Source organism: Schistocerca cancellata, chromosome 4, assembly GCF_023864275.1.
Source record: "Schistocerca cancellata isolate TAMUIC-IGC-003103 chromosome 4, iqSchCanc2.1, whole genome shotgun sequence".
In the NCBI taxonomy this organism is placed as follows: domain Eukaryota; kingdom Metazoa; phylum Arthropoda; class Insecta; order Orthoptera; family Acrididae; genus Schistocerca; species Schistocerca cancellata.
In genome coordinates, this window is record NC_064629.1 from 560,482,553 (window position 1) to 560,496,756 (window position 14,204).

Sequence of the window (14,204 nt, forward strand, 5' to 3'; positions counted from 1 at the left end):
AGCACATATAGTCTCCACACACTCTGATGTGCAACTTCCTGTCCACAGTATCTCATCTCATCTAGCATAATCTTTGAGCAACCACAATCTATAATTGCCTGAGAAGCTTCCAAAAATTCCCATTCGAGAATGACGTCACAACTACACTCTTTTAAGACAATGAATTCTAAGGGCTGTGTATGGCCACTTATACCCACACGAACAACATCGTCCTGTAGGTTTTACAAATTTCCAATTAGTCACCTACAGCAGAGACGTTTTGTTGTTTACGAATACGGTTTTCTGCAACTGGCGACGGTACTTCTCCGAAATGACTGAATATGATGCTCCATAGTCCACAAGAGCTTGGGCTGGTCAGCCATCAATGATGATATCGACTTGGTTTCCTATCATTTTTGTAGTGATGGACCGTGGAGGATTTTTCTGTTCGGCGGCCTCACCTCCAAGGAAGGTTGCACCCATCAGTTTTCCAGGTTGCAGCGGCTAGGTGATCAGCTGGAGCTTCTCAACAGCAAATGGAGACCTTGATCAGCGTGTTGGGGAGCGTCCTCTCCGGTGGCTAGCTTGTGGCAATGGTGACCTACGTCGTCCTGCACCCACATCATCTTGTTCGTCTTCGTTGTCCCAGAGTTGGCATCGGCTAAGATTGATTAGTTGTCTTCTCGCGCGGGCATCATCAAATATCCGCCACCTTCCTCGACAATAGTGCACCACGTCTCGGTCGTCCACAGTGGAAACATACTGGTTGGTTATTCTGGGTCCTCCAGATGTCAGTCTTCCTTGGTGCCCAAACAGGTTCCTCATGCAGCACTGCAGGAATGTAGCTCCGCCTGGGTCTCGACGTTTTCATCGTTTTAAAGGGAAATGAAGGACGAGAGATTCAGTTCAATGTCTGTTCCACTTCCTCCCTTATGACCTCTTGAAGCGTCTGTTTTTTGCTCGCCGTGTAATGCAAGTGCCTTCTGAACTTCCCCTCTCACTATCTGATGATTAACACTTGTGAAATCAGTTGCTTCCTCCATCATAGACATCAATACGACGTTTGGAAGCTGTTCAAACTTCTTGCGTGTAATTCTTTTCTGATGCATGGTCTCTATATACTGGCACCATTTTATGAAGTCGTCTGCTGTTGAAAGCTCCTTCAGGAGTAGGGCTTGATGCATGCCCTCAGCAACACCCTTCATGAGATGTGCAACCTTATCTTCCGCTTTCATTCTAGGATCCACTATTTTTACACAGCTCCAAGACGTCTTGAATGCAGGATGCTGTAGTTTTTCCTGGACGCTGTGCCCTGCACTTTATCTTCAGCCTTGCACTTCTGTCGTCGTGTGTTGCTGAAATACTTGCGCAGTTCCGCCTGGAATGCTTCCCAGCTTGTGAACTTCTCCTCGTTGTTCTCGTACCATTGCTTGGTAGTTCCCTCCAAGTAGAAAAATACATTAGCCAAACACACGGTATCATCCCATTTGTTAAATTTGGCTATACGTTCATATATCTTCAGCCACTTGTTTGGATCTTGGCCATCGTCACCAGAGAGCCCAGAAGGATGCCTCGTGTGGTGGCACACAGTTGCTGTTATCATAAAGTCCTCCTCCTCTTCTGTCTCCGATAGATTTCGATCTGTTGAATATGGCTCCAACTCAGGTTTCTCACCACATAAACAGCGGCTCTGTTGTGGCCTGATGGGAGCCACTGTGTCATCGATAATGTGCGCTATCACAAGTTCCAACACCCAGTGTCTCCACCACAATAATGTCATGTGGAAGAAGGTGTAATTAGATGAATGACGGATATTAACTTCACTTAATGAAGGTTTATTCAGCACTTGCACATAAATGAGCGTAGAGTGAACTGCCTCCAGCCAGAACACACACAGTATATATACAGCTACAGAACATTCCAGTAGAATGATTATTGACATCTGTGGATACTTCTAGAATGTACTCGAACCGAATATAGAAATTAAAATTGTACAGTCCAGGTGAGTTTTGAACTCACGACCCTCCATGCAACAGTTTAGTATCATAACCACTACACCGCAGTGCTCCTCAGCTTCTTCTGCGACAATACTGATGTAGTCAGACTGCTTCAGATAACAACGAAAGGGGACAGACCGGTCCTAACGTTTCAGGATGCCCTCATGAAGTTTGTTGTAGCAGAGCCTATAACGCAACAGGCTGCTAACAATAAAACAAGTCTTAGTACAGAGAATAATTTGTAATTGCAGAATACCATCAGTTACATTGAATGAACAACGAACAAACTTCCAACTTAACATGTTACAGAGGGTTTGTCATGCACTACAGATCAACATGATTCAATCACATGTATACTATCCGGAAGTAAACATAACATCAAAAGGACACATCAATGCTAACAGAATATCTATGCCACAATGTGGGAATGATGCAGGAAAACTGGAATGAATGGATGCATTTAGCCATTTTCATATATAACAGCACGTCGCATTCCTCAGCTAGGTTTGCTCTATTTAAGTTATTTTTCAAGAGCAACATTCCTGGGATTCTATAGCAGGATCTGGCCAAGGTACAATACAACTAAGATAATTACTGTACATAACAGAACTAAAGAAAGGGATGTTTTGTTTTGTTTTCGGGTGCAAAAACAACTAGGGTCATACACGCCCATGCCAGAACTGCAGAGCACTACGATAAAGGAAGGAGTTAAAAATGACTACATGTGAATCCCAATTGATGGAAGAGAAGACCACTGAAAACAGGGACTTGGAGAAAGTTCTATGAAACATGCCACAGAGAAACGGAGGTCCTGAAACTAAAAAGGATATCCTTCATTATACTGCTATGACAGATAGAAAGTAAAACACAGTTGAGAGCCCACACATCGTTCACTGAAACGGCCGATAGCTCAGACAGCAAACACAAACGAGAACTTACAAGTGGTTAAAAAAAGGACATTCCATCAGGAAATGGTGGACCATCTAAGGTTTAGCGGAATGAGCACAAAGTGCTGAACTCTGGTAGGGAACAGGGAAGAGGGATGCGCCCCATACTTGTGATCAAAGGAGTAATTGAAGAAGGAGGCTTAGGATGGGTGGCAGGAGAAAGGGATGTGCCACAGGCATCAGATGGCAAATTGTTTAATAATGAATGTGAAGTGCTCCCACACTTAAATGGCGATGGCTAAAAAGACAGTGCTCGAGACACAATCTAGTTAAAATGATCTCGCAGAGAGATGACCATGAGGAAGTCGTCCGAGCCACTGGGAGTGGCTTAATGAGCCGGAGCTTGTTCCCATGAAGGGAAGACCAGAGGTGATGCCAAAGTGACACGATCTGCTGGCAGACAGCAACACAGATCACCAGAGGGAATGTAAGAACTAGTGGGCCGAGGTACAAGGACTGCAGCCTTGGCAGCAGCATCAGCGGCCTCATTTCCTGTCAGACCAAAGTGACTAGGAACCCACATAAACATCACAGTGGTGTCATCAAGAGTGAGCAAGTGACAGCTTTCCTGGACCTGTCGCACTAAGGGATGGACAGTGTAGAGCACACAGAAGCTCTGAAGAACACACAGAGTCGGAGCAGATGACTCCGTTGAAAACCCAGCGTTACCAAATGTACTGCGTGGCATCACCAGGCAAAGAGCTCTGTTGTAAATACTGAGCAGTGTTCCAGAAGCTGATACTGAAAAAAGTCTGTGCCAAAGATGAAGGCACACCTGACACCACAGTCAGTGTACACGAAGGTACTACGTAAAGTTCCATCAAATGGTCGTGAAACTGAAGGCGATCGAGTGAGGCTGGAGTAGTGTACTTAGGAAGCGAATGAATGTCAAAGTGAACATGGGTCGCCGCACGGAGCCGAGGTGGTGTAAGGTTCACATCAGTCAGGGAAGTAGCAGGCAGCGTGAAGTTAAGCTGCCAGAGTAAGAGCCAAAAGTGAACTCCAGAAGGAAATAGAGAAGAGGGACACACCCCATACTTGTGATCAAAGAAGTTATCCAAGGAGGAGGCATTGGGTGGGTGGCCATGCATTGCAGGAGAAAGGGATGTGCCACATGCATCAGCTGGCAAGTTGTTTTAATAAGGAATGTAAAGAGCAGAATACAGAGTATAACGACTAAAAAAAAAAAAAAAAACACCCACACAGGAATTCAAAATGAGGAGACAAAGTATTACTACATGTTGAAAATGTGGGAAGAGGGCAGTCAAGGAAATTAACAAGCACAAATGGAGAGGACCTTTTTGTGTTCTATGGACTCCAGGACCAAATGTTGTACTCCAGTTAATGAACTGGTAGTTCATAACATTACACGCAAACAGATTAAAGTGGTTCATTTAACTTGACACACATGAGGTTGTGAAATTTAAAGGAGAAAGAAATTATCTTTAAACTGATTAACCCCTTAGTGATTTTTTAAAATATTAGGTCTCAAAAAATAATTTATTAATGAAACACATCCTACAATGAATGATGTTACATACAGACATATAAAGATAGCTTTTAAAGCTCATAATAACAAATTACAAAAATTTGAAAATTACCAATGATAAAATCCCAGTATACTCTTGCACTATACTTTGACTAAAATATCCTGAAACCTGAAGTCCGTTTTTAGTTTCTGTTTAGCTATGAAGTCTAACCACGTATTTCACAACCGTTTCCTATGAAAATAAATCTTGGAGGAGTTGGCCAGAGCACAGTGGATGTATTTATCTTGTATTACTGGTGAGCATTTGTCGCTCACCTGATGAACTGTCGTCATTTTCAGTCTCTAAAGAAGTAATGTCACATTCATCTTCACTTTCCGAGTCGCTAAATTCAATGTCAAACTCAGGATCACTATAGCCATCCTTTTTTGAAAGCACTGCATTAACAACAGTACAGGAGAGAGACAAAGCTGCCCACAGTAACGATGATACCTACAGCCAACTCCCTCAACCAATACACAACAGCCAGGATCCAAATGTACTAGGCCTAACAGATGTTCTCTAGCGGCCAAACATCTACCTATCAGGGCTGGAAGAGATAAGCAGGATTTTATTTTTTCAAAGGACTCTTCTTAAAGTGTCTGAGTATACTTGGGATTTTAAGCTGGTGCCAAAACAAAACAAATGAGAACTCTATATTTATGTTCAGGGGCTGAAGAGGGATTTATGTACACAAACACTAAAGTTGCAAGTGAGGCAACATTGTGATCAGTCCTCTCAGACACACTGACCCCTGGTTAATTTGCCACTATCAGCCTAACACTGCCATTAGTAGCAAGCAAAAGAGGTATACAGTAGACGATTTAAGAGTTAGAAAATGTCAGGGTTACATAAGAGTAGCACAAAAACAGAGATCCAGTTAGAAAATGCGCGTTTCTGTGTTAGTGATGACAGGAAAGGAAGTGTTGTGACCATGTGCTTGTGAACTGTGATCCAGCCCAAGGAAAAATCTCAAAAGGGGTGCACCCTGTAAGCAAACTTTTTCCTAACCCCGGAGCTTCATCACCAGATTCGCAGATGAAGATTTAATTACTTACTGTACCTATTTGTGTTACAGGGATATATTTATTGTATCAATAGAGAAACGTATGTATGTATATTTAAATGTAAAAAGAAGAGAAACTCCTCTACTTAAATATGTGTAAGTACACACCAATGTGACTTACGAGAAAGGGAAGTCAAATTAGCATCTTAAGATTCGAGGGCAACAACTTCCAACAAAGTAACAAACAGTACCTACCGTTCCTGCTGTATCAAGTATTTCTAGCATACACTGTTGTCCATCCACTTCCACTTGCTTTCTGTAACTGTCTTCTATTGTTGGATCATATTTTTCTACAAAAATACCTTGAACAAACTGCACTGTTAGTGCTGACTTTCCTACACCACCACTTCCCAGGACTACAATTTTATATTCACGCATGTTTTATGTTGTAGTCCTTCAGTCAGCCTGTGAAGAAAAGAGAAGAACAGTTTTGTAAAAATTAAAGAAACATGTCCACAATATTCCACAAAACCATGAAAACAACTGAAGTTTTAGCTATCTTTCTAAATTATTAAAAGATTTGACAAGACTATATAGGAAAACTAAAATAAAACACAGAAATGATGCCTAAGCTTTAATTTGAACATTATGCCATGGCTGCATAACATTATCAGGACTTTCTGATGCATAGTGGTGTGTGTTCTTTGTGCCTGTGAATGCAGACAAGGTTAAGCAGATTTCATCTCAAGAAATGAAAAACCTAAGATCTGAATGTCCAAACACTATCCAGATACTACTAACCATGTGAACATTGGTCTGGAAACTGTCATATAACATAAAACATGTGATGATAAAGATGCAAGCTTTTTTGAAATCACGACCTTTCACATCCCACTTGCAAATCCAACCAGCCCTGCACATTAATACAACTATTTTTTCAGGCTATCTTTCATACAAAAAATAGTTTTCTGGGGTTCAAACTAAATTCAGAAAATTTTCTAATGACTTTGGAATTTTACAACAATTTTATTACAAGTGCTCTCTCTCTCTCTCTCTCTCTCTCTCTCTCTCTCTCTCTCTCTCTCTCTCTCTCTCTCTCCCCCCCCCCCCCCCCCTCCTCCCCCAGAGAAACTTTGTTCTGGCTATGCATACAAACTTTGATGTTTAATAGGGGGGATAAAAAGGAACACTTCTATGTGACACATATCACTGGCCCTGCTAAGCATTCAAGAAAGTTTTGACAATAGAATTTCATTAGGCCACCATCATGGCTATTCTGACTGTTTAGTATGCCACACATTGTCATTGGGATGCTATTTGCTACATAATTACATCTTACTGCTTGAATTTTAAGTTTGCATTACTGATATCAGCGTCTATGTCTACAGATAAACAACCATTATTATTGCTTACATGTTGTGTTGCATGTAAGTTACAGGTTCTTGATGGCCTATTACTTTAAAACCAAGTTAACTAATTCACATCTCATTTATGAGGAGGCATGATGCAACAGCCTTGCAGCAATGCACCTATAAGCAGAACAATTTCCAGAGAGGTGGTTACCGAATCATGTTACATTTTGATCATGACCAAATGTTTAGTTTGAGGGCACTGTGTTACAATGAACCGATGACAACCCCAGCACCAGTACACGACCCATAGCACAGGAACTAAATACTCCTTGCTGATATGTGGAACATCCCGCATGACATGGGCACACATCCACTGAAGTACCAAGAGGTGCAATATGTATGAACCGATGACTTTCCCCACTGCATGGAATTCTGCAACTGTTTATCTATACCAAATTGTAAACATCCCCGACTTCCAGATGTAGGTTTTGTTTATTTACAATCCATGACGGAAGGAATATACAACAGCCATGTCTGGAAATTGGAAAATCCCAAGGCAACTCATGTGTTCCATCATAATGTATTTGTTGGTATTGTTCATGACCATCTTAATGTGCCATATCTTTTGCCTAACACACTTGGTGGAGGAAATAATCATATGTTTCTCTGTGAAGCACTACCAGAAATGTTGGAGATGTTCCACTAGCAGTCAGGCATTTATTATGGTGCCAGTGAACAGTCCCATCACATTTTGCCATTTATGTAAGTACCTTTTTCCAAGAAAGATACTAAAATCTTAGCCACATTGCACTATCAACTGCGGGCACTAACCCATTCTGGCTCATGGTATGTTAGAAAGGTGGTACTGTACCAGCAACTGAGAAATTTGGTGTCTCGAGGATGTCAACAACACTGCCAAATTCCAAAGTAATTGCATGAGTAAACCATGTTAACAACATGCAGCAGAAGAGGTAACTACCAATTAGACTGCACTATCAAGTTACTTTTCAAGGAATATATTACCAGCAACTGCTTTTTAGTGAATTTATAACACTTCAGTCTGAACATCACAAAACATTAACAGGCATAGACCTGCAAACATGTCAGATGACTTGTGTGAAGCAGACGAAAAGACAAATCTGAGGAGTAGTGAATAAATTCAGCCAAAATGACAAAAAAACAAAGAAGCTTTTCATTTTGCCTACTACTTCCATTAGTTTGTTTCTGACAGGAAATTCTGGATGGAACAAATTACTCTAATTTCTATGAAAGGAGCATGTATACATTAAGGTAGCCAAGAAATTCAACTAGATTTATCAATCCAAATAGTTTTGTCTTTACACTGGTTTCACACCAATTTTATTATACTTAGTTTAATTTGTGTTCTGTATTCATCTCCACACACCCCTCCCCCTATCAAAACCATATGCACTTAGAATTTGTTTGCACTTCTGAATGTTTTCCTGATTAAAGTCCGTTTTGATCTGACACACATGAAGTCAATGTTTTTTATTATTTTTATATAAAATGATGGGTAGTCTTTTTCCATGCACATTGTTGGTTGTTTTAACCACAGCCAGTGCTCAGCATGCGGAATTAACAGGAATAGTACTGATTTACCGGTTCACCAGCAGATTCAGGCATTATTTGCAGCAGCAGTTTTATGCAGCATGTGTAGCAGTCTGTACACTTACAACATTTTATTTCCAGGTAGAAGTGTACACACTGTAGCAAACACTGGCGGTTCCCCTGTTAAGTGCCTTCCTTCCTCTAGCGCACCGATTTGTTGACCTTCAGCTCTTTCAATTTATTGTTCTTTCCACACCACGAGCAGTTATCAAAACAGCTGAGAAAGATCTGAGGTGCAATTCACAGTGTACTTGGCTCATATACAGCTGAAACCCCTTTTGAAACTGGTAGTTTTATTGGTCGATTGGTTTATTTGGAGGAGGGGATCAAACAGTGAGGTCATCATTCTCATATGCATTCATTGTATGTTCAAATTTCCAAGGATTGCACGGGAGTCAAGATCTAGTGCTGTACCTGAACTCTGTCTGAATTCATCAAAGGAAAATTTTCGTCACTGCGAGATTGTCAATGTTAAGAATAATAGCCATTGTAACTATCAACTCCCTATTTACTTATTTCTCAATTCTGTGTACCTCTTATACTCCAACTATTTCTCCTTCAGTTATGATATTAGGATCAACATGAAATGTTGACATGCCTTCAATATAATTTAAGACATTGAGCAATTCTACTAGAATGTAGAATTACGCCCCCCCTTCCAATGGTCACTATCTTCATCACGGATGGCAGTTAATTGTTTAGTTGTAGTTAAAATTTAAACATGTTCCCCCTGGGCATTTCTTGGGATACTTTCAGTTCCTGAGACTCTGAACCATACTCTAATATTAGTAATTAACAAAGACTCGTTTACTCTGATGGAGAGAGTACTGATAAGTATGTCTCGTCCTATTCTACCAAACAACTACATAAATACATGTCAAGCCACGTACGTGGTCACACAGTAGATGTGAGGTGCACTATAAATTGTTCACTAACGATTTATGTCAGAATGGTACCTCCCTGTCAGGTTATAACCCACCTCTCCCCCCAACCAACCTGTTTGCAGTGTGAGTAGTTAAGCTGAGATTCCCATCTCCCGAGGTTAGGGGGGGGGGGGGGGGGACACCGAATATTATGCGCAATGAAGCATACCCAGAGCCATTTCTGGCTGAGTGCTGTAAGGTAGTTCCTACCTGAACGGTTACAAAAGCTACCGTGACTTGCATATTGATTTGTCATAATAAAACCTTAAGTTCACAAAGAAGGTGGTGGTGAAAACGCACTATTTGATGATAAACTATTATCTCAAACAAGTCACAGCACTCAAAAAACTGAATTAGAAGTGCTAGCTGTTTACTGTAAATTTATAATCTTGTTATAGATTTTCCCAGGAAATTATAACTGGGATAAAATGATTTGTGATATTGTTAATGTTCCGACGGAATATTCTTAATATGTAAAATAACTTAACAGTGGTAATACAATAACGTTTCACTGTATAAGCTACAATGACCCAATATAAGGGAAAAATACACGGCTTGAAAAATTTAGGTTTGGCCTAAAAATTACCTTCTCAATTTTTCTCGCAAAAATAATGCGCTTTCGCGTATTGTTTCGAAGATATTTGTGACATAAGGCGTTTACACACTGCAAGTGCGCGGCTAAAACGCAAGATTATAGCCGTGGTTATCGGTTATGCGGTCGACACACTTCCTCCGTATCTCGGACCATCGTGTCACACTGGAAGTAGGCTTCATGCCTTGTGACGCCACGAGCCGAAACTACGCGTCTCTATCAAAATCAAAGATACTGGTCACAACTAATGTTTATTTGCCGCACACATAACAATAATGCTCTAAAATTAGCTGGCGCGAATTTGCGAACCAAAATTCAAGTTCAATGACCTGACAGTCTGCTATACAACAGCTCCAAGTGCTAACAGAAAAATCTGGTTGGCTTTGTAAATAGTCGATATAACAAAACGAGCACAAAACATCACAAAAAAATGAACTGAAGGCAGTTCAAGAGTTTTTAGCCCTTTTATCTTTATTTGAAACGTCTGTTTTTCATTTACTTCTTTTGACACAGTAACAGTCACGATAAGGTGGCAACAGCCACGGAAATTACGGCGCAAATTGTAGAGGCGGTAGTTGCAGTGTCTTACCCTACGTTTACACGGTACAGGGAGACGAAATACGAATGTAAGAAATCTTTTTCCGTTGTGTTAACGTCTTATAACCAAATCAATTTTGGGAGCCCGAGCGAATAAAAGTTTTCCGAGCGTCAGTTGTTATACAAGATTAGTGTCTGTAAATCGCTTGCAAATAAACGCGTACGCAACACTGTTTTATTCAGTTGTTATAATACGGCCTAAAAGTAATTATCAACATATTGTTTCGATTTACTCAACACGGTTAAATATTATAAGAAAAGTCGAAATTTAACAGATAGGAAGAATTCCATGTGGATGCTTTTAATTCTAGTGGTGTATCCTCAATGAAAGACAATTAAGAATCCTATTGACACCACTTAATGTACGAAAAATTAGACCCACCTAGATCTCGCGCGCAGTGGACAGAAGTGCGAAATGCTTTATTTTTAAACATGGTACTCAAGTTTTTTGGTGACCTGAATTGGAGAGAAAACTTCCAAAGGATTACAGACAGAGCCACACTGAACGTCACGGAACGGAACGTCAAGACATCCACCATCGATTTCAAATGGCGGAACACGACGTTAACGCCTGCCGACATCAGCAGTTTTGTTGCTCTACTCTGGCCGTGCCCATTCCTGTTCTAGTAGTGAATTTCGTGCTTTTCTACCTTATTTTGTTTCCTCAACACAAACTCTTCTACCTTATTTTCTTTGTTTTTCGCATGGCATCACAATGGTTCCACTGACCTTTATCCTGCGCGTTTTTCCATAAGAGACCACATCAGGAGGTGAAATATAATTTACGTGTTACAGCACCACTGACCTTTATCCTGCGCGTTTTTCCATAAGAGACCACATCAGGAGGTGAAATATAATTTACGTGTTACAGCACCAGGACAAAGAAAAATCCTATACTCTGCTTAAACAACGAATAAAAAATCTTTTAAAAACCTATTGTTAATCATGAAAATAACAGCAGTTTTCCAGTACATCGTTTTTATTTTTTTTTATTTTTTTACATCATTTAGTTCTCAGAAGAAAACCAAATACAATGGATAACGCAAAAAAGAAAGTCTACCAAACTTTTATCACTGCTAGTTCCTTATATCTCCTCCTATATTCAGCCTTTATGGAACACCCTTAACTGTACACTAAATTAACACTGCTCTGGGATGTTCAGTGTTACTACTTCATCTCACTCTAAATCACTTCTTCCACATCACTCAACATTTTAAGCTAGTTATAACCTGACAATCACAACCAAACTGCAGTAAAGCATTTACTTGAAGGGAAAATCTATTGTGGGACTGGAAATCTAGCAGCTACATCCTTATATCCAGAATCAATACTGAAGCTATTACGCGGCCAACCAGAAGTGATGAGAGCAAATAGATTTACGGAAAAGTGATCGAGTAAATGTAGTATTATAAAGCCAAGGGCACTTCAAATTACTTGTACCAAATTATAAGGGACCAGAAATAAACCCATTGGGGCATCAGCATAACCCAAGCACCATCCAGGAGTCACACAGTTCATTTATTTCTTCTACAACAATGCATATACATTAAGTGCTTTTCTTGCTCTGTTTACCCAGTTGCACCAACAGACCTGTTTCCAACAAAATATTTAGTTGGCGACTGTTTCCTCACTGACTACCTTCAATTTAAGCCAGTGTTAGTGTTGGCTTTTTTATAATAAAATACTGTACTTGCATTCTGTCAACCATCAGATTAAAATATGCTGATCTAGCCACATACATGCCTTTTAAAAGTTGCACATGACATATTCTTAATGTATTACAGAACACCACTTTCACAAACTTTCCTTAGAAAAGAAAGAAGACAATGAGTAAGTCTGCATCAACTACAAAAATTGTTCAAATGGCTCTGAGCACTATGGGACTTAACAGCTGTGGTCATCAGTCCCCTAGAACTTAGAACTACTTAAACCTAACTAACCTAAGGACATCACACACGTCCATGCCCAAGGCAGGATTCAAACCTGCGACCGTAGCAGTCGCGCGGTTCCGGACTGCGCGCCTAGAACCGTGCATCAACTACATATCATTGATGTAAACATAAGGGGATCAGTTTCCTTACTATATGTCAACAATAAAACTAAAATGGGAACTTAGAAGTGTCTTATTTGGTAATAAGACTAAATCTTCGTAATAAACTTATGTTACATCACGCACAGAAGCTATACTCTGAAAACATTTCACATGTCTGTACCTGAGCACAAATCGTGAAATGAGCCAGGTCATGTTGAACAGTATTTTCAGCAATAAATTTATTTTAATGTGATTTATTGCTTTACAGATTCCCCATTTGGCACAATGGCACTCCACAAGCAAATTTTGTTTCTGTTACCACTATACTATCTTTGCAGAGCATAAATTATGATTTTCTCTCTAATGACACTGAGGGGCTAAATAATTTATTTTAAAAATGTATAGTTATTCCCACTGTTTTCACATGTAATTGCTCTGCTTCCAAGTTTTATGCTGTCAGATGTGTTATCATTGGCATCAGCTTCAATAGTGTGTCAGTCACTCCATGTGCTAAAAAGACAAAGTGTGATCTTAATGTTTCTATTTATGGCCCTAAAATATACTATATATTGGACAAAACTGTATGCATATTCGCATGAAAGAAAACCTACATGGAAAGAAAAGCAGACAATGAAGCATAACGATGTACAGCAATATTGTTGCACAACCAATTATGCTCATGACAAGAAATTGTATTTTCAACAGTTCATATTAAACTTTTGTATTCCACATCTTGAAAAATTAAGTTAAGAAGAGTTAATCATCAACACAAAAGCTGATTTCAATATTTGTCAGGCACTGTACCACAAGGTATGGAAGGGCAGTATATTGGTGGAGCTGTCGTTTGTACTCAGCTGATCAAAGTGAAAAGGTGGCTACCATGATCGTATCTGCACGATGGGAATTAAAAGAATTTGAACGTGGAATGGTAGTTGGAGCTAGATGTGTGGGAGATTCCACTTCAGAAATCATAAGGAAGTTCAATACTCTCAGACCCATTGTGTCCAGAGTGGACAGAGATTACCGTATTTCACATATTACCCCTCACTGCGTACGATGAACGTCCTGAACAACCAAGAGCAGCAGCATTTGCATAGAGTTGTCACTGCTAACAGAAAAGCAAAAATGTGTGAAATAACCACAATAATGTGGTGAGTACAATGAACTTACTCGTTACGAGAGTGCAGCGAAATTTGGCATTAATGAGCTATGGCAGCAGACAACCAACATGACTGCCTTCGACAACAGCGCAACATCACCTGTAGCGCACCTCCTGGGCTCACAACCATATTGGTTGGACCTTAGAAGGCTGTAAAACCACGGCCTGGTCACGTAAGTCTCAATTTCAGTTGTTAAGTGCTGATGGTATGGTTTGAGTGTGGTGCAGATCCCATGAAGGCACTGAGCAAGCTCGTGGTGGCTCGATTACGGTGTGGATCTTGTTTATATGGAATGGAGTGGGTCCTCTAGTCCAACTGAATCAATCAATCAATCAATCATTGACCGAAAATGGTTATGTTCAACTACTTTGTGACCATTTGCAGCCATTCATGGACTTCATGTTCTGAAACAACAATGGAATTTTTATGGATAACAATGTGCCACGTCACTGGGCCACAATTGT

General features: G+C 40.2%; 1 protein-coding gene across 3 annotated transcripts in view; it reads right to left on the reverse strand.

The window, feature by feature from the left end:
- The window catches only part of LOC126183273 (ras-related protein Rap1), a 58,467-nt gene that overhangs the window by 24,038 nt on the left and 20,225 nt on the right, over positions 1–14,204 (reverse strand). For all 3 annotated transcript variants that reach the window (XM_049925093.1, XM_049925096.1, XM_049925095.1), the window contains one exon: positions 5,711–5,920. In XM_049925093.1, coding sequence (XP_049781050.1) covers positions 5,711–5,893 — 183 coding nt within the window. In that variant the 5' untranslated portion in view covers positions 5,894–5,920. The remainder of the gene's footprint in view (positions 1–5,710; positions 5,921–14,204) is intronic.